Genomic DNA, 26,460 nt, shown 5'->3' on the forward strand with positions numbered 1-26,460 from the left:
GCCTCAGAAAAAAGAATCATGCATCTACAGTTAGGCTATTTGCCGTGAAGCTAAGAATGGACTACCTTTTGCTTTTTGTCCGTGTCAATCACGCTTTAATAGGAACAAACACTCCTTCTTACTGCCCTCAGAGTGACAAGCCCTAGAGCCAATGGTGATGGATGCCCAGCCCATTCTGGATCTTAAAAAACACTCCTCTGCCCGACAATAAAATCAGTCTAACTGGGATAATTGTGTTCTGCCCTGCACAAAGAACAGTAAGCTTTAGGGCTAATCTTCCAGGTTGTATGGTCCATATGGTTGCAGCTCTTGCTTAATTAAAAAAAAATGGTGATCAATCATGACTTAACTTTTAGTATGTTAAGGATCCCGCCATAGAAAATAATTTGAATAAGTATTGTTGGCATACAAACGTTTGCAACGATTTTTGCTAACTAGCACAAGTTAACAAACTTTAATCCTTGCATTGTTATCTGCACCACATCTCCTGTCTCCTTTCTTGCTCCTTAGAAAAAATTTCGGGGGTGGGCTGAATCTTTAAGCAATAGGCAGAGTGGAGCTGCAGGGGCTCTTAGAAGGGGTGAGCAATAGGCAGAGTGGAGCTGCAGGGGCTCTTAGAAGGGGTGAAACAACAGCGAGGCCTCATTAACATGCAAATGGTCTTTTAAAAACCGGTGAAGTGCTCGGCTGCGGCTGTGTGTGTGCCCGGGAAGCTGTCTCATCCCAGGCTGCCACACACGACGGTGGGGGGGCTGAAGCCCTTTGAGTCCAATGGGTGTTGCGCGCCTGGTTGCCAGCCAGGGAGGCAGGAGCAGACTGGGTAAGGCAGGGAAGATCTGTTTAATTTATTGTTTCTCTGCCACCCCGCCCTGCAACAGGCGTCCGACAGCTGTGGGCTGTGCCATGCTACTACTAAGTGTGGGTGACATACTGTTCATGAGAAAGTGTCACCCATAGTTGTTGAATGTCACTCATAATTACACTGAAATTGTCACACATAGGCAATTGAAACATTGGCAGCTAAGCAATTCAACACTACGACACTCTACTACACTCTTCTGCACACCACTAACTTTTAGCCGTGTTAAACAGCAGCCGCACTGGTGTACAATCAGGCTAAATCACATTGGCAAAGCCCTTAGCTCTGGTAGCTGAGACCTATTGGCGTTGCCAATGCTTGTTTGGTGACGGATTTCTTTCCCTTGCTGCTAACGCAGTACAGGTACTAGAAGCATGGCGCCCATAATTGACAACTATTATTTCTAAGTAAGCACTCTAGTTCTTTCTCTAGCTGCTATGACGCGAGGCTTTTTTGCCTCAGGAATGGCTTGTGAAACGTCGTGTCTGCTCTGCGATTGGCCGTACATTTTAGAGGCCCTTACAATGTGTGTGGGTATTTTTTTTTCAATGAATAAGAAAGCCGGATGAAGTTGGCAATGGCTTCTGTAGACATGAGCAAGATATTGCTTCCGGGTTCCCACGAAGGTCTTTCTGTCAGAAGAGAAATGTACTGTCAGAGCTGAGGCTGGGCCAGAAGAGAGGGCGGGGTCATGGCGGAACTCTATGTAAAACCAGGTGAATGCGGAGGCAGAGAAAATTAAGAAAAAGAAAGGGTGGGAGGTTTGACGGTGAAACTCTCAGGGCAACGAGTGTGTGCATTACTGAATTATTAGGACACCGATATAGATGGGTTTCACGCAAAGACACCTTAGGGCAAAAAAGATAAGCTGTGCGTTGGTTGGAGTGCGGAGTAATAATATGGTTGATCTGCTTGTGAAACTGTGGAGTAAAACGATAGCAGATGATGGGTAAATAAATGTTGGTGGGCTGCGTGAGAGCAGAACCGGGGTAAGTTGTGGCGGAGGAGCTTTTTTGACCTTAGTGCTACAGTAGAATAGGGCTCGAGCGATGTGCTTTTATTTTAAAGTAGATCGGAAAATGTGTGAGTTCTTCTGATGATATCTGAAACCATAGAGATGATAAAGAGATTAGCCAGAAAATTGAAATACCTCACCTGAGCTACACAACTAATCACATACAGAATACCTACGCAAAATAAAAACGACCAGTCCGACTCTTCTTAGGAGAGTTATCTTTACCCTTTCGTCTTCCTTCGTCCATTCTTTTACCCTTTAGTGTGTTCAGCAACCCATCTCTAAACTTCTTCACCGTTCTATCATTCCCTTCTACCATATGTGTGTATGTAGTATATATCAATCCTTTCACGTATCCACCAGTCGTTACAGTCATGTTTCCAACGCTCATTCCAACTATCCTTTAGCTCAGGGGTACTCACAAACTTTCTCTCGGGGGCCAAATTTAGAGTGTGGTTTGTGGCCGAGGGCCGCACCGGTGGGGGCGGGGTCAGTGGGGGAGGGGGCGGGGCTATAAAAAAAAACTGTGACCATGAGCTTGAACACAGGCCCCTGCAGCGGATGCCTTCGTCCACTGAGCCACCAGACCCGGCATGCACATCTCTCTCGCTCTATCTCTCTCGCTCTCTCGTTCTCTCTCTCTCGTTCTCTCTCTCTCGTTCTCTCTCTCTCTCCCTGTCTGTCCCTGCCTCTGCCTGTCCCTGCCTCTGTCTGTCTGTCCCTGCCTCCATCTGTGTCTGTCCCTGTCTCTATCTGTCCCTGTCTCTATCTGTCCCTATCTGTGTCTATCTGTCTCTGTCTGTTCCTGCCTCTCTGTCTCTATCTGTCTCTGCCTCTCTGTCTCTATCTGTCCCTGCCTCTATCTGTCCCTGCCTCTATCTGTCTCTGGCTGTCAGTCTGTCTCTGCGCCTCGGGCAGTGCACACGTACTGTGTCTACACGTCCCCGTCACCAGCCCAGAGACAGTCCCCCGCTCCCTCCGCTCCCTGTGTAATGTAAAAGCCAGCTGTCACTCCCTGCTGTCCTCTGTCACCTCACCCGTCTCTCAGTCCCTACTGCCCTCTGTCCCCTCCTCTGGCTCTCAGTCCCTGCTGCCCTCTGTCACCTCACCCGGCTCTCACTCCCTGCAACCCTCTGTCACCTCACCTGGCTCTCACTCCCTGCGCCCCTCTGTCACCTCACCCGGCTCTCACTCCCTGCGCCCCTCTGTCACCTCACCCGGCTCTCACTCCCTGCGTCCCTCTGTCACCTCACCCGGCTCTCACTCCCTGCAACCCTCTGTCACCTCACCTGACTCTGACTCACTGCGTCCCTGTGTCACCTCACCTGGCTCTGACTCCCTGTGTCCCTCTGTCACCTCACCCGGCTCTCACTCCCTGCGTCCCTCTGTCACCTCACCCGGCTCTCACTCCCTGCAACCCTCTGTCACCTCACCTGGCTCTCACTCCCTGCGTCCCTCTGTCACCTCACCCGGCTCTCACTCCCTGCGTCCCTCTGTCACCTCACCCGGCTCTCACTCCCTGCGTCCCTCTGTCACCTCACCCGGCTCTCACTCCCTGCGTCCCTCTGTCACCTCAACCCGCTCTCACTCCCTGCGTCCCTCTTTCCTCCCACTCTCACACCCTGCTGTCCTCTGTCACCTCACCGCCACGACACTTGGAATGGGCCAGGACACTCGCAGCATGAGGAATCCATAGCTTGCGGAAGAAACTGATGTCGCGGAGGAACGTTGTCTCGCTACCTTTATAATTGAATTGTAGCCTAATCTTTCTATTAAGGCCTTTTATTACTGTACTGGATGGCGGGCTGTGGCACCCATGGAAAAATGCGTAGTCTGTTGGTGCAGGTGGTTCCTGTTGCGCTTATTTATTAATCACTGTATTAGCATACATGCCAACATTTCAGAAGAGCAAAGTGGGAGATTCTTTTTTAAAAAAAATCGTGAGAATGGGGCCTTGAATCGGGTTACTGTCATGTATGGGCCTTGGAAGTGTGCTGCTGCAGGAACGGACTTTTGAAACGCAAATGCACGTTTTGTTCTTACCTTTCAGAAGCGTGGAGGCAGTGGCAGGCAGAGAAAGGGTGATGCAAGTGTTGTGCACTCACTGGCCTGGCAGGTTGCTACTGGCAGTGCATATACCACCCACCCCCCACCTGTGTGGGGGGTGGGTGGGGGCACACACACAGCCGCCCCCAGTACTTCACAGGTCTTTAAAAGACCATTCACTTGCTAACAAGTCTTTGTTGTATTTCACCTCTTAGCGCCCCCGCAGCTCCACTCTTACTATCGCTGGAATTGCCGGCCCCCTCTTGGAGTCCGGGCTGCTACAATGGCGGTGTTTGGTGACACTTTAAAAAAAAAAAAAAGAAAAGAACACAGGTATATTGGCTGCAAGCTCCGCGGGCCGCCAAGGAAGGCTTGCCGGGCCGCTGGCGGCCCGCGGGCCGAACTATGAGTACCCCTGCTTTAGCTCTTCCCCACACCTCCCTTCTTCATTTTTCAGTTCATTTGACGCCTCTCTGCGTGTTCCCCTTTTTCATCATTTAGTTTCTTGCTGTATGTCAGCCCACCACCCAAGACACCCTTTCATGGTGTTACCGAACAGCATTATGTATGCGCTGCACTGTGCAGCAAAAGAGGCCCAGAAACAATTAACATTTTAGTGGGACCCAGTTCAACAGCTCTTGATACCGCTCCTGTCTTATTGTATTTTTAACAGAGATCTCAAGTTTGCTATGTCCATGTGAGATTTGTTATTCCACTGTAGGGTTTTTACTTTGCATTGTTAGACTTGTAGTCGCGCTTTGATAATGGATCAAACGGGATTACGAAGTCACAGAAATGTAAAGCAAAACTTGGACTGGATGCGCTGCTCATGCGTGGACTTAAGAAACGTGACTGCTTTGTTGTATTTGCATTCAAATACATGTTGTTTTGTTTTTATAATAACTCGCCACTGGGTAGTAGTAGTTCGAACCACGTTTTCATATAAAAAATATGTTTTGTTTATAACTTTGATGCCGTTTAACAAATCAGCTCCTTCCTTCAAAGTTTCAGGGTGATCTGTTAGGTAGAAGTTGAAAAAACGTGGGTGAGGTTTCCCAAAATGCATTTCCCTTGCAATTTTTCAATTGATCTAGAAATCAAAGGGGGGAGTGAAGCGGAAAAGTAGAATCGTCCTCCTCTCAATACTGTTATACAACACAAGGATTCTACCGTTCTTTTACTAGACACATTAGTTAATTAATGGTTCTAATCAAAAAAGGGATTCTAAACAAAAAAGGATGGTGTGGAAAAATTAAGCACCTTCTCTTTGATGTTGGAAGGGCAGTCCTTTAGAAATTGTAAAATACCCCTCACACACTGAAACCTGATTCAGTGTCATGCTTCATCATTGGGGTCTTCCCGTCCCTCGACGGGGCGTGCTACGACCTACGTAGACGCAGGAGCACTTTTATTCGTTATAGTGATTATGTGTAGTGCATGGGGTGGTAGGGCCGTGAAAAATGTGTGAGACAGTTTAAAAATGTCCTGGCTAGTGGAAAAAATAACTTTATTGCCTTCCCTAGCTGGAAATAGTAAAAATGGGGAGGTGTAGATAGTGCACTATAATGAGTTACTTTCTACAGGGTCAGGTTTTCACGACCCTACCACCCCATGCACTACACATAATCACTATCACAAATAAAAGTGCTCCCGCATCTACATAGGTCGTAGCACGGCCATCCCGTAGAGTGACGGGAAGACCCCAATGATGAAGCATGACACTGAATCAGGTTTGTGTGTGAGGGGTATTTTACAATTTCTAAAGGACTGCCCTTCTAACATCAAAGAGAAGGTGCTTAATTTTTCCACACCATCCTTTTTGTTTAGAACCCCTTTTTTGATTAGAACCATTAAGTAACTAATGTGTCTAGTAAAAGAACGGTAGAAGTTTTCAATTGAACCATAATTATTGCACAGATTTCTGGAATTAAAACAGATTGTAAAAATGTGTTACACTGTCCCTTAAGAATGCTATACAAAACATTTTACACTTTATCCTTTATGTAATTTACCGTGAAAACATGGTACATGATCGGTTTAAAACATTACTGTATGGTTAGTATCTTTTGTACATCATTCTCTGGTTAAATGTTGCCCTTCGTGCTTTTTACTTCGTACACTTTGTTCCTTTCAGAATGTTTAAACTTAGACACTGCCATTTTACTTCACTGTAGGTAATCAGGAGAAGGGCTGGAATGACCCGCCTCAGTTTTCGTACGGGCTGCAGAGCCAAGGGAGTGGTAACAAGCGTCCTCCTCTGACCAAGCGGGTACCTGCTCCTCTGGAAGGATCTCCACAAGGTTCGAAAGTAAACTTTTGCTATTATTAAATTCATATTTATTCGGCTCCTTACTGCACCTTTTTGACTTTCAAATCTTTTTGGTTACTCTTCTGTTTTTCTCTGCTTGTGTAATTTTTTTAACCATATGGGCTGAAAATAGGATCCTACAAAATCTTGTCAGCGTATCATTTAGAATAGTATCTATGCGTTAATTCAAAATTAATGTGAGAGTCTCAAATAATGATGATTTCAGCACAGTTCTCTATAATCAAAGCTGTGTATGCCAAAATTAGCTACTGGTTTAGTCCCTTAGTTCATGTAAACCAAGTAGCTTGCTTTGGAAGGTATCTTGGCGCTGTATCGTTTCTTAAAATTTGATCGAAGATACCCAAGAATTCAGTCCTATTCAAGCTTTGCAAAGTCATATACATCTAGCTATAGACAACATGTGCCTTCCTGTGGCAAATTAGCCAATGCGCTTTCTCATGGCTGTAAGTAAAATAAGATGGCATTCTTTTAAGAATCCAGTTGAAGAAAATACACAAGTTCTGTGCTGTCCGTAAAAGGAATCATGAGCATAGTACGAGTTAGTACCATGATATCAATTGTATAGCCGCTAAGTGTAAAAACAGGATGAGAATTACTGTAAAAATTCACAAAAAAGAACAGTGAAAAGTAATTAAGTACTTTAAGGGGCACCTAGGACTGATAGTAGAATTTCAGAAGAACCATATACGATTAAAGAAGACAATGAGGTTAAAAGGTTATCAGTGTGGTCAAGTCCACAAACTAAAATCCCAAAATGTAATTGCACATTTTTAACATGCCAGTAGTGGACGCTGTGATGGTGATGTAAAATGAGCAATTTGGAAAATATTGCCCATTCATGGAAAAGTTTGAATTAAAGTGACATGCCGTTGTCAGAAGAAAGTATAGTGTAACTAAAGTAAGTATAGTGTAACTAAAGTAATGAAAACAAAGTGAGCAATTTGGCCAAAAATGCCTAGATACAGCATCACTTAATCTATTAATCTATGAAAGACATAAACGAGGAACGATTTGTCTCTCATAACCCTGGAAGTTTTAAAAGAGCTTGAGGTTTTTATTTAGCTGTCAAATATTTGTGGTGAAAATTAGCGTCCAATATAGAAGCTGGTGTTGAGGCACCTGTTAGTTACTTAGATAGCAGGGCGACTACTACTAACATGCGTCTCACTTTTCCCCAATCGTGACAGGAACTACCAACGGCATGTGTGTTGCTTTCATTGGCAGCAGTAGAAATCCCACAACATCTGCCAGGTGTTGCTTCTAGTGTTGTGGCTTCGTTCAAAGTGGTTGCAAGAGCAAGACTGGTTTTCAGATATTCTTTTAGGAAATAATTTCAATCAAACAAGCATCATTTTGTTGGTAGTATTTTAAGGTATGGTCACTCTATCCGTGAGATAGAGTTGTGACTTCCTGTGGTCATCAGATCAAGAACCTTTGGGACTTCAGTGAATTGATTGTAGTATTAGCAATAACACTCACAGTTGGTAAAGATGTGATGATGGTGGTGCTACCCGTGGACAGTACTACCAAAGCCATGATACTAGCCGCCTTAAAGTCAAGCCATTTAATCATGCGTTGGGTGATTTCGTATATAATATTGGAATATGTATATATTCAAAACAAAAAAGCTGAAAAAGTGGTTACCTTTTCATGGGTCTACGACATCTGCAGTGCACTTCTGTGACAAAACCTTTATTACGCATGCAAATCATTCATATGTTTACGCATTAGATTAAATACCTTCTGCCTAGCAGGGTGTCGGATTTAGCAGGTAAAAATGACTTCTTCTTTTAGATGGACGCTTTGTGCAATTTAATCTTTTATATGGATTTAGATCCCGTGTTCGGATTTTTCTTTTTCATTTCAGTGTTTATTTCCTCTGATTACTCCAACTTTTGTACATAGCATAGTCGACAAAACAACAAAAAGTAAATCAAATTCTGCCTGTGATTGTAGCCAAAACTGCATTAGGGGCTTTTTACGAGTTTGCAGTCTCAAGACTGCCAAACCCATGGTGGCAGTCCAATGGCCTTATTGCTAATCTGGCAGTCAGGCAGCCATCAGCCCGCCACAATACCGCCGGCACTGCCAGGATCCTCAATCCTGCGGTGCTGACAGTACAGAGTGGGGAAAAATGGAGGCGATGCCGAGCTTGGCACCACCGTCCATATCACGACTTGTCCTTCCGCAGGTGAAAGCACCATGAAAAAGCTGGTGGAATGGCAAGGAGGGGGCCTCAAATCTGGTCCCTGAGCATAGTTGCCCAGTTTATGTGACTGAGGCACATGTTGTGCCCCCTTACGCCTGCACTGCTGTGTGTGCACTGTGTGGCATGCCAGTAGTGCATGCACAACAATGCAAGCGCTGCTGGGCTGCTGCATTGTCTTCAGGCTCACGTAGTGAGCCGAATCATATAGACAGCCAAAACCGTGGCGAGCACACCGCCGTACCAGCGTCCAGTCGTAATGACTGCAGGTATTGTGGTCTTGTGGTGGATATGCTTTGGTGGTCTGTCCTCTGAAGTCATAATAAGGCCCTTAGTGGCTATATGCATTAAGTCAAAAGAGAAATAGACTGGCAACCTGTGACATAATGATATCAAAAGGCAAACAAAAGCCTTACTGTCTGCTAGTTATCAGTCTCCCTCCGTAGTAAATCAATAGCCCATGCCTAATGTCATTAACATTCATTGTACTGCTTCTGTATCCAATGGCTCATATGACAGCAACCCTGTTTTTATTTAAAAATGTACTTTTTTTTTTTTTTTTTTTTTTTTTTGTGCACAAACGCCACAGCGGGTCACGGTGTTTAAGAGTAATTGCTGGAACATACACTGACAGGTATCCAGATATTAGCTTACAAAATAATTTCACAAGTTGCTTTGACAATTCCAATTTAACCTCTTCAGTGCCCATGACGAGATAGTCTCGTCATGGAGCACGGTTGCGCTGTGCCCATGACGAGACTATCTCGTCATGAACCCCACCCACTAGTGCAACGCCCGGCACAGGAGGGGGAAAGGGCGTGGCACTGAAGGGGTTAAAAACTAAGCTCATATGATTGATGTGATATTGATATTGGGCACAGTTACTTACATTGTTTCTCCTCTTTTTGGATTTTGATATTTCCAAAAGAAGACCTGTGAAACCAAAGAATGCTCAGTGGGCTGGATAGATCAGTTTATGTGGTCATTTCCCCTATTTGATCTACATTAAACACTTTGCATTGCTTCCCATTGTGCTCCTCATCTCTAATGCACTGGCTCCGGCCATTGTGATAATTTTCCTGCACTCTGAGTTTCCTCACAATCTGATCTTCATCTCTCATGTTGTGAGTGGTTCCTTCCAGTGTGGTGTACGTCCCACTCTCACTTGCTCCTCCCAGTGTGATCTTCACCCATAGTGCAGCAGATCCTTCCACTGGTTTTCATACCCCACTAAGGGCCCGATTATGAGTTTGGCGGTGCGGCGCTGGGTTTGCCACACCACCAAACCTGTGGTAGGACTGTCCCCCAGATTATGAATATTGCTCGTGTTTGGTGGACTGTTTTTTTTTGTTTTTTTTTGTTACATTCCCATGGCGGTGCCTTGAAAATGGGCACGCCAAAAACAATTCCTTCATGGCATGGACTGTAAAGTCAAAGGAAATGCAGGGGTGTGGCATTTAATAAAAGATCTACTTTTCCATAGGGCAGGTGCTTCATAAATCTACTTGTCCTGTAACAAAATTCACTTGTCGCTTGTGTCCCATGTAATACGGCAATAATCTCATTTTTTAAGAGCTCTGATAAAGACTCTAATTATGCCAGGGCTCCTTCCATAGTAGGATTTGAATACTAGCAATTTCCTTATGATGCCACGTTTCTGCAGAGCTACATACTGGGGCTGAAAATGGTAAGCAATAGTTACAGGGTTGGAATGCCCTTTTGAGTCTGTGCAAACCTACTAACTTGCATGTTTTAAGGGTTTTCACCAACCTTTCTCTAATCATTTCCAATACTGAAAAAAAGTTAGGTTTTTACTTCTGGCAATGGCTTACATAAAACTTCTTCCAAGGTTGGGAAAAAAGTGGATGGAGGGAAAATGGTCTTGCATACGGTCAGATTTTCACATGAGCAAATCTACACCTGCATATTGTTTATGCTATAGTGCAGTTCTCAAATATTTTCTATGAGTACTATTTCTTGACCTACTTCTGTAAAGTCTTGTGAATTCACGAAAGTCGTATAATATATCTGTACTTGATGGAAGGACATGGGGGCACTTTATTTAATAATTGGGCACCTAATTAGGTCTGGCGTTAACCATTACCTTTTGTGTTTATTAAGTTGTTGGCTCTCTCTCTCTCTATCGGCTTGCTTCACTGTGAGTAACAGCATTCTGTTTGTTCACATGGAGCATATCAAAACACAGTTGTTGTGTTCAGTGCCAGGAACTACTGTGCAATGTGTGCTTTTTGAGACCAAAACAATTTTAGCTTTTGCCAATGTTTGTTATAATGGTCAGGGCCCGGCAGCTCCCATACCAATAAGGTTTTACAAAAACCAACCAAAACAAGTCACCCATTGACAAAAACAAAAGGCTGACCTACAATTTCAGACCCATTGGGTTTAGCAGTGCTTGTTTATTTTTATGTTTCCCATAATCTTATTAAAACTCGTTGCACTTATTTTCCATAATGAATATTTTTGGGAAATACTAGCATACAGCAACACATTTTACTAAATGATGCTGCAAAGAAATTGTACCTACATTTTTTTTTAAGTAGTTTAGTGAAACGTTTTTACATTTGTTTTTTGAACATTTTATTTTGAAAGCAAAGAATCCTCAATCTTGCATTCAAGCTTCTGCAAATATTTGCATCTAATCAGAGAGCATTCTGGGAGAAGTATACATAGCCTCATTATGCTAAACATTGAAAATGTGTACACACATTTTTATACTCTAACCACTGTCCGTATATCAGTCTGAGCTTACAACATTTACTCAGAGCACTCACCCGAATAATAAAGCCTTTGCAATAATGAACCATAAATACAAGTTTGAACAGCATTAGCACATGGACACAAATATGACCTTAACTGCAGGTAATGCCTTTCCCTGATCCATAATGTGGTACTGTAAAATGGCAGCCAAAGGGTTTGTGTTGTAGGGGGTTGGGCCTACTTGTCCCAAGGACAAAATGCACATGAAAACTTGTTCCCCTTGACTCCAAACAATATGTCCCGGGCGTCGGGCTATAGGAATTCCACATGCCTGGAATGGTGGTTCCCTGGTGGCTGCAGCGAGGCAATGGTGGTCCAACTCCCCTAATTGTAATAGGGCGGTCAGGAGACCGCAACAACGCACCACCGCGGGTCTGGCGGCTTGTGGACCGCCAGACTCCTAATCAGGCCCTTAGGTACTCCAACCAGTGTGGACTCCATCCTTCGTGTAGTTACCACTTCTAGTGTGATCTTCATGCAGGGACCCGTCCAGTTTTTAGGTCTCGCCTAGTGTTGCAGTGGACATGCGCCGCTCGCTCTGCGAGACATATTGTGAGAGAGGAGATTTCAGAAGGGGGCTTGAAGCCCCACCCCTCATTTTAATTGGATGGCGTCATCGTTTATGGTAAACGGTAGACTCTGATTGAAAATGAAGCTTCTTTGTTACCGCCCTTTCTCCTTTTGGGATGGCCCATCCGGACTGGATCGTTTGCTTCACGGCTGTTGTAAAGCAATTTCTTATCTAAAGGAGGCGTGTTATATAAACAAGCCGTGAAGCAAAGGATCCAGTCCGGATGGGCCGTCCCAAAAGGAGACAGGGCGGTAACAAAGAAGCACTGTTTATATACAATTGTATAAACGACGAGTGTGCACTTATGTGACCCGATAAGTATGTTGAGCTCAGGACAAATGTTACTGGTTTGTCTCTGTTCTGTCTTTAGGTGAGGGGAGAGTCAAGAATGGGCTGTACCTTTTGTATCAAAAAATGTTTGGAAAGGAAAGCAATGACATCGTGCCTGACTTCAACACGGCCGCAGAGGTTAACGCTTTTCTCTTCGCATGCGTAGTGAACAAAACATTCAGCCAGAGGGGCAAGCACATCTCGGCGCATGTGTGATCGCCTCAGTTCGTCCCCTCAGTACGTGCACGCTGCCTTTTGTTCTACCATGCGTGCGCGCACCTCCGTTTTCGCCGCCGCCCCAGTCCAGAGCACGCCCCAGCGGCCCCAAATGTTGTGAGTCGAAATCCCATTGTTTGTTCCAGGCCACTCTGGCCCAGCCTTAAAGGGGCCGCGACTCATCAGGACTCTGGGCTGAGGAGCATACCTTGGAACCGGAAAGCCAGAGCTCAGCCTGCGGGGGAGGTAAGCGACCATGGTCATAAAGCGAAGACAGGAAGGTTGGGAGGGGCAACAACAGGGAGTGAGGGTATAACGACAAGATGTTGAGAAGGGGCAGAGAAGACGCGAGCTAACAATAGGGGATGGAGGTGCAAGGAAGAAGCAACCCTGGGCATCCGGCAAAGTGAGTAGAGACAGCACTTCATCCGGACGAGGAGACGTAAGGGGCAGAGCCGGGTGGGACTGAGCCAACGGCCTGATTGTCAGGTGGCAACAGTAGGAGGGAAAAACTGAGGACATAAGCTGGGGTCGCACAGTGAGGCAAAGGAGGTAGCAATAGGCTAGGAGGTGTTAATAATAATGGGCGAGGGAGAAGTATTGATTTGGGGGAACAAGAGTTGGTAACCACGGGGAAAGGATGCCAAAATAGAGAAGAGGGTCTATGAGGAGAGTCTGGAGCAACATCAGAGATTACTATAACTATGTGGGTCAGGGGCAGAGTGTTCTAACAGCTACGGGTATGGGAAAGGAGGGTGAAGGTATAACCAGATTGCAGCATTCTTGAGAGTAGTATAAATAAAGGGGTAACAAAAATGAAAACTAAAGTATAGAGGCAAGGGCAAAAGGAGCGCATGATGCCATGAAAGATGGTAAGGAGCACAGAACAAGGTATTGAGGGGGGCAGTAGGGCGTTTGGTAGGGCTATCTGCACTATAGTTGTAGTACCTAGATTAGGCATAGGTCCTGGGAGTGGTTAGGGCACTTGTTTCGGGAAGCATTCATATAGCTTGAGGCAAGACAACACACTGGGTCTGTAGGACGAGTGTGCAGATGAGATGTAAGTTGTTGGGAATTAGGTGGATAGGTTGATATAAATGTTAGATTGATAATGACAGTTAACTGCAACAGCTGTTAGAAGGAAGTGGCCACTAGCAGCATACAGAACTGAGAGATTTGGGGCATCAGTTGTTGGGCTGATGTCAATATAGTTTGAATCCAGGTGAAGGAAGCTCATTATCCGAGGTGCGATTGGTGCAGTATGATGTGCTAAATGGAAGCCATCAACTTATGCTGTTCTTGGGGTTAGTGAGACAGCAGCCATCGTTTGCTTAGGAAGTAGTGGTTGTTGGGCTGCGGTGGGTCTTGATGTGCAGCAGTTGTTGGGCTGTGGCGGACAGTGTGAACGGCTGCCACTGCGCTGATATGGGTGAAAATAAAGTGTGAATGAGGGTAACCATCATGGGTCTGGGAAAGGAGGCTATTGGTGTAATCTCTAGGTGTCAACTTAGCTATTGGGTTGTGTAGTGTTCCCCTGGTTGGAATGAGGGCCAAGACAAGTTGGGGCAGATATATAGCAGTCGTTGCCATCATTAGGCAGTCATCAGCTACGTTATCATCTATACGTTTTCTAAAGGTCTCTTTAAATACCGGATAACTTCTCTTTTCAAACTCCAGCGGGGAGCATTCAGGGAGGGCAGGGCGTCTGCCAGCCAGCTCACGGCCCGGGGAGGCTCCTCACAGCTCGGTGCGGTTCGGCGGCCGAGTCCACACGCGGCCTCGTCACAAACATCTCATGTGTGTGCCCCTCACAGACCTGTGTGTGCTGTGTTTTCTCCATGCACACAATGTGTGCCCAGCGCTTGGCAGGCGGGGTCCGCAGATTGCACAAAAACTGCACTTTAAATACCGGATAACTTCTCTTTTCAAACTCCAGCGGGGAGCATTCAGGGAGGGCAGGGCGTCTGCCAGCCAGCTCACGGCCCGGGGAGGCTCCTCACAGCTCGGTGCGGTTCGGCGGCCGAGTCCACACGCGGCCTCGTCACAAACATCTCATGGAGACCGTCTTGAGCACCACCATGGCATATACGCATGGACGTATGCCTTTGTATTGTATTCCTATGCAATTGTGTCCTTCCACGCGGCTAGGTATGCGCGAGGCATACACGTGCTTTTATTAGCGTGTGTGAGAAATTAAGGAGTAGGCCTCCCTCGACCAACCTTCGCCGCGTGGCCTCGCCTTTGTCCAGAATATAGGTCATATTTTATGAACCATGCCCTGAGGAGCATTATTTACGTTCGGACGCAGACTGGATTTCATGCATAATTCTGTGCAATTTTTATTATAGATTTGCCAATGAAACTGGAAGATTTACCACAGTTATAAAAGGAGCCTGATATATAAATATATATATATATATATATATATATATATCACAGCAGGTAACCTCTGAGCTCAAAGACTTGTTGAAAAACGCACTCTCGGAATCTGTAGTTTGAAGTATATATATAGGCACTCACACACACACATATCGAAAACATAAGTTCTCACACGTCCTCCACACTCGATGCTGGGAGCGCGGGAGCGGGCGGGCAGGCTGTGAGACCCGTCGTATATGTATACAGCAATCCAATAAAAACGCCATTCCCCTGCAGTTCCAACCGTGAAACTAGTCGGTGTAATATATATATATATATATATATATGTTTGTGTGTGTGTGTGTGTGTGTGTGTGTGTGTGTGCGTGCGCGCGCGTGAGTATACATAAATTTATGAGCACACAGCACATTTTACATATATGTATATATGGATGCATGAGAATGTGTAATGTTATGCGTGTTTTTAACTTTGTGACTACTTACAGTTCTTATAGGTGTGTATGTACATATGTATGTGTACGCACACAAACACAAATGCACACGCGCACGTACATAAACACACAAAATGCTTGCAACTCATACACTAAAATAAATTGAGTATACCTTTAAACGCCTGGCCCTCGCTCTATATATGTATGCATGTACGATTAGAGACACAAACATACATGTATGCATGTGCACACCCTCTCGCAAAATCAAATTTGGGTACATAATGGGAGGGGCAACAGGAGAGCATGTTATTGCGTATAGAGTTCATTAAAACGTATAAAACAATTCGCCTCGAGCGCTATGAAGTTGCCTGTTGATATTTGGGTTTATTTTAAAAAACTGCGAACAAGACTATAACACAATCACACAACAACCCACTCTGAAGGTGTAAGCATGTACCACCATCCTGAAGCTCAGATGAGTAATACTGATATTTAAAATGAGTATGAAATATGGATTCTCTATCAGGTTGCTTTCATTTGCAACTGGACTGAGTGCCGAGGCTTTTTATGTTTGTTTTCTGTGCTTCCATTCCACCTCGGGGTGCTCGTCTGGCGTGGTTGGGGGAGGGGCGGCAGTGTGTCCTCCTCGTCAGTAGCCTCGTGCTCTGTGCGCCTACAGCTACTGACCGGCGATGTTGACTCGCAGGGAAAGCAATCACTAGTGCAAGGGAAACTCATATCTGCCCATAGTTTGTGGCCCCTGCACACAAGGAATGACGGAAGACCCAGCCCAGGCCAGCAGTACTGTCAAACCTGCTACAGTCCTGTGCCCAGGGCTTTAAGTGGGATAAAAAAAAACTGGGGGGGGGGTCTCAAAGGGGCGTAGTAAATGTAATTAGGGGCGTGGCTAAAAACACGTAAGCCAAAAATCTGTGCTTAGCGTAGTGTGCACCAGACTTGTATCTTGCTGGTTCTGTCATTGCATCCAGATATATGATACAACAAGTAACATCATACCTACAAGTCAGGACTATTGGCTTTGTCAATGGTTGTTAGTTGCAAAACATAAATATGTAGCAACTGTGGCTTGTATATAATATTGAGAAAGCTTCCACCGAAAGCCCTGGTGACACCGCGACAGTGTTGCTGCTCCTGAGTCTCAGAAAGAGAAGGGAAATCCAGAGTGAAAAGGATTTCCCTTCCCCCTACAACTCTCGACTGGTATGCATGCCGTAATTTCTCCAAAAGTGGTAAGTGAGCAACGGACACTACTGAGAAGTGAGCAGTGTCAGCAGCGCACATGATGCTCCTGCTGTCTCGAAACGGGTCTCTATCGGGCTCTGTTTTGTGCCCTGGCACTTATTTCTGGACAGCAGTGACAGCTAGGCAGCAGTCACTGCAGTCTGGGAAAAAAGACTGTCTTTGCTAGGGCACAAAATAGACTCCGATAGAGACCCGTTTCGAGCCCCCTTTAAAAACAAGCATTTACAATGCAACAGTCTCGGCATTGTTAAAGTTAGAGCTATTGGCATTGCTCATGAACTTATTTTTGTTTGCTTTTGTTTTTAAAACATGCAGAGAAACGTCATTGTTATTTACAATGTCAATAGCTTAATCAGTGTGTGTGTAGGTGGCTCTGTGTGTGGGTGCAAATGCAATAGGTCTCGCATTTGAGAGTGATTAAGCTATTGACATTGTAAATAACAATGGCGTTTTTTTAAATGTCTTAAAAACATAAACAAAAATAATGTCATGAGCAATGCCAATAGCTCTAACTTTACCAATGCCGAGACCATTGCATTGTAAATGCTTGTTTACCCGTGTATTTCACATTGATTTCAAGACTCTTCTGATTGGCTCTTGTGTTATTATTCCAGTGGCCTTACCTCATGTCTCAGTTTCGCTCCGGCTACCTTTAATATTTATAGTTGTAACTTGTTTGTTATATAATGCTTAATGTTACTTACCTTCATGATACTCAAGTCTCCTGACCTCAAAATTGATGGGCTGAAGTTGATGAGATCAGTTACCTGTGCTCCAAGGTAGCATACTTGCATGTGCTGTTCTGTGTGTTTTGTCAGGACTCCTCCGATTTACTTGTTTTCAGCTGTGAGTTCCAGGTTGGGCGGACATCCTTTGGAGACTGCATCATTTGTTGTGATTTTATGGGCCCCCCCATGGGTACTTATGTACTGCTCAGTTGCTTCTTTTACCCTATAGATATCTACATATGCTAGGGTGACTTCAAGAGATCTGGTTTATCTATGCTGATCTGGGACGTTTATGCGTTGAAGGTGCTGAAGCACCTTTTTAGGTCTGGCTTAGACACAGCTTTGTCTGATGCACGCCTCGCTTAAAAAAAGAAAATTAAAATATATATACAGGGGCTTTGGGTCACATTTTTCCTCCGTAAATTGCATATTAAATGGGAAAATGAGTTAGTTAGCTTCAACCATTGGTTCTCCTATACTGTGGGTAATGGCATTTGCATGGTCACCTCTGCACGTCTTTCTGAATAGAAGCGTGCTGATGGGTCAATGCCATTTTTATTTCAATTTCTATCTTTCATCATTTTTTTTAGGTATCCTTGTGTGTTTTAACTATATTTTCCGTGTAAACTACATTGGTTCAGGTTTTTGCCAGTACACAACAATTTACTTGATCAGGGACGGGATTTTGTTTCTGCTCTCCTTTAAGTACTCAAGATTGACTTTAGAACTGAGGAAGAACCCCCTACTGTTGCTTAGATGTCAAGACAAAGAGTTAGATTGCCTAACTTGCTGAGAACTTTCTGTTGGGGCAGGTCCTCTGCTCTCAGCTCTCCAAAGGGAAAGATTTGTTAACCCTTGAGGACCTCTGAGGGGGGAGCTTCCAAAGAAAGTAGTCCGGCCAGCTGGGCTTTATTCAGAGAGTGTCACTGCCATGGGAGTGGACATTTTAGTGTAGTGAAAAGGTGAATACATTAACTCTGCCCCCCCCCCCCCTTGTTTCAACTTTAGAAAAATTTAAGTATACTACCAAAAATGATGCAGTGACTCTTTATTGCCAGTGCCCTCTTTCTTCATTAGTTACCTGCCCCATTGAAATAACAATCTCAGTGGGATCACCGCGGATCCTGTGCAATTAACCAGATATTTACGCTGATGAAAGCAAAAATGTCCCAGTGAAATGAGAAATAGCTCGTGGAATTAGGTACAGATTTACTGAGTACCATGAGTTACCACCGGTGCAATTTTTAAACTACCATAAGATTCGTGGGTCAATGGAAGAACTATGGGGTACTGAATTGAAGGAACCTGATACCCATCCTACCCTGCAAGCATTACTGACTTTTGGTTCGGCAGGACATTTGGTGAAGTGGCTATACCTGGCAATACAGGAATTAACACCACAATCATTACCACGTTTATTGGAGAGGTGGGAGGCCACACTAAATAGGAGCTTGACTGAGAAAGAATGGATGAAGGTTCTGAGTGGGCCAAAAATGTGTCCCGGAATACGGCTTTTAAGGTTTTACAATTTAATATGCTCCATAGAACTTACCTCTCCCCACACAGGTTGAATGTGATCTATAACGGAGAAGACCAGGCCTGTGCACGGTGCTTGCAGTTGGACGCGGACTTTGATCACACGGTTTGGTTCTGTCCAACACTAGAGGGTTATTGGAGGAAAATTGTGAATATGCTCAATAGAGTCTTATCTCGAACCTTACAGTTCTCCGGAGGTTTGCCTCCTCGGTTTATTCCCGAGACTCAAATCACAAAGACTGGGGCATAGATTCATAGACCTAGCTTTACTATTGGCCAAACGGAGGATAGCTCTCGGTTGGAAGTCCAGGCACATTCCATTGGTGGTTGCTTGGGAAGAGGAGGTCACTTGCTGGACTAGAGCAGAGGAGCAGGCTTTGCTTCGAGCAGATAAGGTCACGAAATGGCGCAAGCCGCTAGCAGAGCCATGGGTGAATATAGCGAGGGCATGGGAATCGCGACACGCACCCGACCAGACATCGACTCTAACCTCGACCGACTCTGACAGAGAGTGAGAACCACTCACACATACCTTGCTGCTCCCGCTTCTCTTTCCCCCTGATCCCCGCCCGGGGCACCCCCCCTCCGCTCAAATAACAGTGTAGATTCCTACTCTGCGATTACTTTCACAGAATACAGATCCCTGGTGGTTTTGTATTAGTTGTAGATGTGTGTTTGAATCACATGGTTTTCTTTTTCCATGGCTTATTTTTATTTTCTGTGTAAATGGTTGAATATATAACTACGAGTTGACACTGACGTTAGTGGTCCCATATATAATTAAAACGGACTACAATGTGTAAGGACCCAACCACTCCCTAATGTTTATAAATGCATGACAAGAGACTATTTAATGGCGGCAGTGTATCCGTTAGGAATAATTGTCTGCATACAACTAAATACGTTATGTGATACTATGCTCTATACTGATTTTGGCTTTGTATGAAGACATCTGAAGTAATATGCCAAATACTGTAGCTATGTTGAATATATTCTTCGTATATATTTAAATGCCAATAAAAAGATGTACTAAAAAAAAAGAGGAAGCTCTGATCCTCTGGAAGTTTGAAAAACACAAAACCTTTCTTTTTAAATGCAGTCCCCTTTCCTTTAAGGAAAATGGGCTACATTTTTTAATGTGTGCTTTATTAAAAAGCAATCACCAAGGCGGTGGGTGGTCAGCTAACATCAGACGGCTAGTATCCCTGTGATGGCTTCGGAAATGTAACTTACCTCACTAATATTCATGAGGTAGGTCTGATTCTGACACACTACGATTCGGAATTAGTAGATAGATAGGTAGGTTCTTAAAATTCTTTACTGGTCGCAAATTGTGACTGGTATTTTGCAGCCAGTAAATAGTATACATAGTCCAAGAATCTCTTAAGATAGCTTTTTCAAGTTTCATTTTCGAACAGTATAGCAAATTGCCTTCCTTAACTCCCTATGTGGCTGTGGTGGTGTATGTGAGACTAACACCCCAGACTCTGATCACAGTATTCACCATAAGTAAAAGGATCCTAGTACTTTTGAAGTGCCTTCGAGTTTACCTGGCACATCTTGTATAGTAAACTAATGGGAAGAAAACAGTTTTTGATGAATATGTGTAAGATGTGCACTATTAAGGTGGATATTATTCAACCAACCTGCATGTCTTCTGATTAACAGCCGATTCATTTCTGTTATTTTAGTCCCACCACCTCAGTCTTTTGTCTCGCCAACTCCTCCAAAGATGCCTCCTGCCTCTTCTACACCCCCCCTGGCTCCCCCTCCAGCTGGACAGACATATTCTCGAACTGAGGCTGTGAAGCAGTCGCCCATTGTGGCAGATGGAGAGTGCAATGTTTCACTGCAAGATGTTTTGGGTCCATTAAACCAGCTTCTTGATGGCTGCAGGGAGGCTGTTCGGGTAGGTGGTACATTTGCATCAATTATATATCAGGCAGTAGATATGTTTTATTTTTTCGTCTCCAAACATGTATTTGAAAATGTGTTCTTTGGCCTAATTTTAAGTACCTGTGTTTGAATTCTGAGCTTACTTTACCAATACACCATTTATGACGGGGATGTTGGCAAGAATTTTTTCATTATTTAAGTGCGTTGCATACTTGTTGAGTGCAAAGTAAGCCAAAGGCAATTTAGTGCTGAACAAAATAATCGAACATCATTGAGAATTGCATGCAAAAGCAAAGGCGTCCAACTTGAGAATACTTTGCAAATATAATATCCTCATATATAGCCATGACAATCCACATCGAAATGAAAAAGGAAAGACATTTACATTCTGAGCTACATCATAATTTAAATGTACCATCTGGTTTTTCAAAACGAAAGGTCATCCAGGATCCGCGTCATAACAGGTTGCATAATGTGCCAAAACAAAATGCCAACTGAATCGATGGGCTGGCACAACGTTTTCTATTTCAAATACGTCAAAATATAGATCCAAATAATAATAGATTAGCTTCTAGAATGGATGGACCGAAGGGGGATCAGCAAATTCAAGAGAGGGAGTTAATCTAATGATTTGTTTGGTCTTTGTAGACCACACAAAGTATCTTAAAGTGGCTAACATCAAAGGTCAACAAACAGTGGTCATATGATAGGAGTTATGCACTATGACGAACACACGAGTTGTTTCATTGAGCTTCCAAATTGATTTTTATCCACAATGAATCCCAAAGATTTGACTTGCACAATTTGTTTGGGAGAAAGGCCAATTATTGAAGAGCTCAGTAAGCCACTGTTCAACAGGACGGTGGCAGACCGGCTGGGAAATGGAGCAGATATGCTGTTTTAATGGTTTAAATTTCAAAGGCCTTTAGCCATACTCTCATTAACGGCACTGAGGCTGCCACGCAAACAGATTATGTCCTACAAAGAGAACATTTGAAGAAATACCTGGGTGTCATCTGTATAGCTTTAGACACTGATATTGATGTGCCCACTATCCCCAGTATACCTTGGTCATCTGCTACAGCTTTGCAGTGCCCATGACTGTTATTTCACAAGCTGAAGCACTATTTAAATAATGTATTAAATAATTATTGTTATAATTTCAGAGTCTTTGGGTTGCCACATTAATATAGGAGGTCACATCAACAGCTGTGATATTTAACTGTAACCATCTTCCTAAATCTGGAAGACCGGCATCTGTTAGTGGCTTAGAGCATTTGTTGTAGTGCTATACACAACCAAATGATTACTGGACATCCTAAAGTTAAACTTGTTTGAATTTGAGGCTATTGCAAACTTTATAAAATACGAACTCAAGTGTTGTTCTGTGCTGCTGCTTCATATTATTGTAATGCCAGTGGGTGGTTGGGCATCATCAACCTCATCCCTTGCCTGACCTTCTTTATGGTCTAACGTCCCGAAGGTTGGCAGTGAGTGTAGCTTGGAAATTAGGCTGAATTGTGAAAGTAGTATTACAAGAACACATTCCATAATTATCTCACTGGAAGTGCATGCCATTTTTTGTGTCGGAGGCCCATCTAAATGAACGACGCCTTGCTGTCTGCTGAGATCCTCAATCTCATATATTGCACTTTTGTGATGGCACATTGATTTGTACATTTGCACCCAAATATCTGACGTTTGTGTTACCGACCCTATACTCTAATGCTTTGACATGTATGCGATTCATTGAAAACTTTGAAAATATAAATTTTAAAATTATGAAGGATTCTGAAATTTTTTATACCACACTTGAGCCATGGCATAGTTTTAAACCAGGTTTTCCTCCTTGCATGTTTTTTCTGTTTATGTGAAAATCAAACATATATTCAGAAACAAGGCTGAGAAGGCAAATGCTTTACGCTTTAGCTGATGAGGAATTTAGTGAACTTTGTATGAGTTTAGGCTTTCCACTTCCTCTGCCTGTCTTATTTAGTAGTCAAGAGACTACTAAATAAGACAGGTAGATTCCTGGTAAGGCCTTACAAATTGTATGTCTCCAGAACTGTTAATCAAGCTGCATCATGTCTTTCTATCTTTTTAGAAAACGGTTTGCGACGATATTAGCCGACGCCTTACTATATTCGAGCAGATGTGGAATAGTGGCAAGCTATCGCCTTCTGTAAAGAGGAGAATGAACATCCTAGTTGGAGGTGAGTCTATAAAAGATAAACACTGTACAATCAGTAATGCAGGAGTAGAAGCCTATTCTAATATGTCATGCTCTAAATATCCATGCTTCCAGTGACAGAGGCTGTCATCATGGCATGGTCCTTCGAGAGGGTACAGATTTACACCATTAACAATTGTCAGCACTATTAAATTAAGACATGAGAAATAGCTGTGCTCCATTGTTATGCTCCATATAAATGCTGTCATAAAACATTCTGTTATCTGGCCTCTCATGAGTGACTTGACATTAGTTGTGCCAAGAAACAGGACCTTTTTGGGATTTAGTAACACCTACTTCGAAAAACATAACTACAAGCTTACGAAACATGGCAAAATAATCCATAAAAATTGAAAAGCAGCCAACAGGAGGGTAAAATTAGGAAGGAATTGCTGCAGTCTAAATTTTCATAAACCAGACCTGTGGAACTCGCAGAATTGAATGTCGTGAGTGGAATGTAGGCATCTGGATTAAAAAAACTTTAGAACGTCAGACGACTACAAACTCTAATTTACTTCTTTATGTGTGGTATTGTTAGAATTGAATAAGAGATTAACTTGTATGTAAATGTTATTTTGATTCTAGAGCTACAGGCGCAGAACTGGGATGCTGCAGATGAGATCCATCGTTCCCTTATGGTAGACCATGTTAACGAAGTCAGTCAGTGGATGGTGGGCATCAAACGATTGATTGCAGAAGCCAAAAGTTTGCCTTCAGAAACATCCTCTCTACTTAATGAGAAGGGAACTGCCATAGGAAATCCTGGAGACACCATGTAATGCACAGCGTTTGAATACCAACTTAGATAGGAATCTTCATGAAACTCATGGAATTATATAACACAAGCTCTAGCTTTTGATTTGGACTTTCTTGCATCAGAAAAAAGACATTTTTTCCAATGGAAAACCTAGACTCTAATAAAGAACATTTCTAAAGACTCAAATATTTGTGCCACCTCTGGTCACAATTTACATTTGTACGTTTCCTCAGACACGACCATAACCGGTTGAATGATCATGTATAAAACTTACGAGGGATCACTTGGAATCTACTGAGGGCACTAGCTGAGATTTTGAGTGGCAGTATTGTCTACCTTAGTTCTGAAAGCTGTGATAAAAGAATTTTTCCTCAGAATGAAGATGTAATTCTTATCCCCAAAGTGAGTATTTATAGGAAAGTTTAGTGCTTTGGGTTTAATACGTACTTTTTTGTAGCTATTAAGGACATGATTCTAAGTTTGGCAGGGGGATTAGTTTGTGTTGCCTAGTTACTGAATTATTTGAATTAACGAATAACCGCGTTCTCAAATTAGAACACATCCAGTGAACTTGGTTACTTGATGTAGATTGATGTAGCTGAGGATGCTCCAATCAGATGAAAGGATCCTCCGGAGGGGTCTGACCCAATATTCGACAAAATGTTTATGGTACTGATCCTAATATGCCATGAAGGGGAGGAAGAACAATGGTTGGTTTCACTTGCTTGAAGCCCAACCCCACGTGTCTACTTCGGTGGGGAATCCTTAGGCATTTGTTGGTCCCTGGGAATATTGATGGCTCCTGTCACACCTACACCCCAGGGAACCACGATACTTTGCTGGGGTAAGGCTGGGTATTTGGCAGTTAGTGTGGTCTTCTGCAGCTTTGGGATCAGCCTGGCAACCATGCATAACCACTAAGAGAAACATGGCATCAACATGGAGCAGCTTCCACCCTCATGCCGATGTCAGCCATCACTTCCACATTTTCCCACCGTGCTTGGCAGCCCTGTAATTAAAGGGTGATACTGCCACTGGATGTGGCAAGGTTTAGGCATGGATGGAGATGATGCCTCTTCCGAGTCCTAATCAAAGCCTAATTGGCTTAGTTTGTAAAGAGTAGAATAGATGTGCACTCGGTTTAGCTGAAGTCTTGTTGTCAGGGTTCCAAATACATCCTGTAGCAGCCTTGGCATTTTCTGCATAGAGAAAATAGATCCTGCTCAATAACTGCTCTCAAACTAAAGGTCTAACAGACTGCCAGGTGCCCAGATTTGATGAATGCTGTAGCCAAACTAATCAAAATCTTACTCCATCTACAATATTCGACCTTTTTCAGAACCCCTGGATGTTCTCCAGTTTATGGATCAGTGTTTAATCTGAAGAATTGTTCTTGCTCAGTTGTGACATGTCCGGAGAAAAACACAATTGCATTATGACTCCTCCTAAAATCCTTGACACAAAACATCTGCCTGTGGTGTTTGATATGCTCCTGAATACTTCACATCAAACATGGTTTCTTCTGGATTAACTTCTCCCATGGTAGACGAGAGACTCTTTCAGTATTGTCCACATAGAAAGGGTTTAAAAAAGTTTTCTCAAACACCCTTGGAATCTAATCAATTTCACTCTTCAAATCTCTCATAATGTGGCATTTTCTGCCACTGTTGCTAGAGCAAAGGCTGACAAGAGCGAAAGTAACATAAGACTAGCCACTCTGCTTTTGTTTGTCGAAAGTGTCTAAAGCTTCTAGAACCATCTTGCAAGTTAGTCAGACCCTAGGTAGCCAGACCTCCTTATATAGCTGGGATACGGTTTATTTTTCCTACGTTTGCCCCATGTTCAAAGTGAAGGTTCATAAATCAATTCATACTGAACTAATCATGTGGGCCATCCAGTGCTTAAATGTTGCTGAAAGAGCCAGTGCTTTAGGATATAGGTGCATTTCACACTTTTCCGAACTCCTCCAGCCTTGCTTCATGACGAATAAATGCTGATTGTTTGTTGTAGTGTCTGGCTCACATGTTGTACCTGCCTTTCGTTGCTTCATATATAAAGGCCAAGCAGTAAGTGTGTAACACCAGACAATCAACACATGTCTTTCTCAGTGCTCCTATATGGGTGTAATGTTTGATCTACTTATTGGGGGATGATGGGGGTTAGAAGCATTTGTATATGAAGCATAGTTTCAAAAATAAAGTAATGCAGATGTTTTATAATAGGATATCACTTTTTTTTACTCATTCAGCTATTCTTACACCTTCGTTTCATGCTTCCTGTGTTTTGTGTACTTAATTTTGGCTTGGTCAAACGTATTGTATGGTTTAGCATGTAAAGCTTGTGTGTCTTGATGCCTGACTAAAATGAATCTACATGCTCATTAAAATGACCATCTTCACAGCTGTAAGAGCAGTGACCATCCCACGCTCCCTATCACAGTGCTGAGCCCTTTTTAGGTCTTGCCTGCACAGCACATGCGCTGTTGCTGCGAGTCTCTTGTAAACAAAAAGCAAAGTTAACAAGCATTGGCATAGCCAATAGGTCTCGCCTTTGGGACATATAAGTATTTAGCCATGCAGCACATTATCCTGGGTGCTACAGCATCTACTGTTACATCATGTGAAAAGCAAGATGCATTGTACTATGCCTAGAGAGTTTGCATCCATGTGCCTAAGAGAGCTGTATATTAAATTACCCGCTCAGGCGTCAGATGAACTATCATGTGGCGTCTGTTTCCAGACTTGTGTGGCTAAAAAAGAACAAGCACTAACAGTGTAACAATAATAATACAAAGGGAAAATATGACTGCCAGTGCTGCGATCTGAACCCACTAAGCACTGCTGCACTCTTACCCTAAACATTAACCTGATACTCTGATACTTTGTAACCCA

The 26,460-nt window shown here is 43.5% G+C and overlaps 1 protein-coding gene across 1 annotated transcript; it reads left to right on the plus strand.

The window, feature by feature from the left end:
- Positions 1–1,409: 1,409 nt before the first annotated feature.
- Positions 1,410–25,788, plus strand: SRA1 (steroid receptor RNA activator 1). Its single transcript, XM_085617818.1, has 5 exons — positions 1,410–1,575; positions 6,095–6,220; positions 20,378–20,595; positions 22,687–22,795; positions 23,398–25,788. The coding sequence occupies exons 1-5, from the start codon at positions 1,551–1,553 to the stop codon at positions 23,589–23,591; spliced, it is 672 nt and encodes a 223-aa protein (XP_085473944.1). The 5' UTR covers positions 1,410–1,550; the 3' UTR covers positions 23,592–25,788.
- Positions 25,789–26,460: the final 672 nt, after the last annotated feature.

The sequence above is a fragment of the Triturus cristatus genome, chromosome 7 (assembly GCF_964204655.1).
Source record: "Triturus cristatus chromosome 7, aTriCri1.1, whole genome shotgun sequence".
Taxonomy (NCBI): domain Eukaryota; kingdom Metazoa; phylum Chordata; class Amphibia; order Caudata; family Salamandridae; genus Triturus; species Triturus cristatus.

Coding starts and splice junctions, on each gene's coding strand:
- SRA1 (XM_085617818.1), top strand. CDS start 1,551: ATGGCGGAACTCTATGTAAAACCAG. Junction 20,596..22,686: donor GCTGCAGGGAGGCTGTTCGG/GTAGGTGGTACA, acceptor CTATCTTTTTAG/AAAACGGTTTGCGACGATAT. Junction 22,796..23,397: donor AATGAACATCCTAGTTGGAG/GTGAGTCTATAA, acceptor TTTTGATTCTAG/AGCTACAGGCGCAGAACTGG.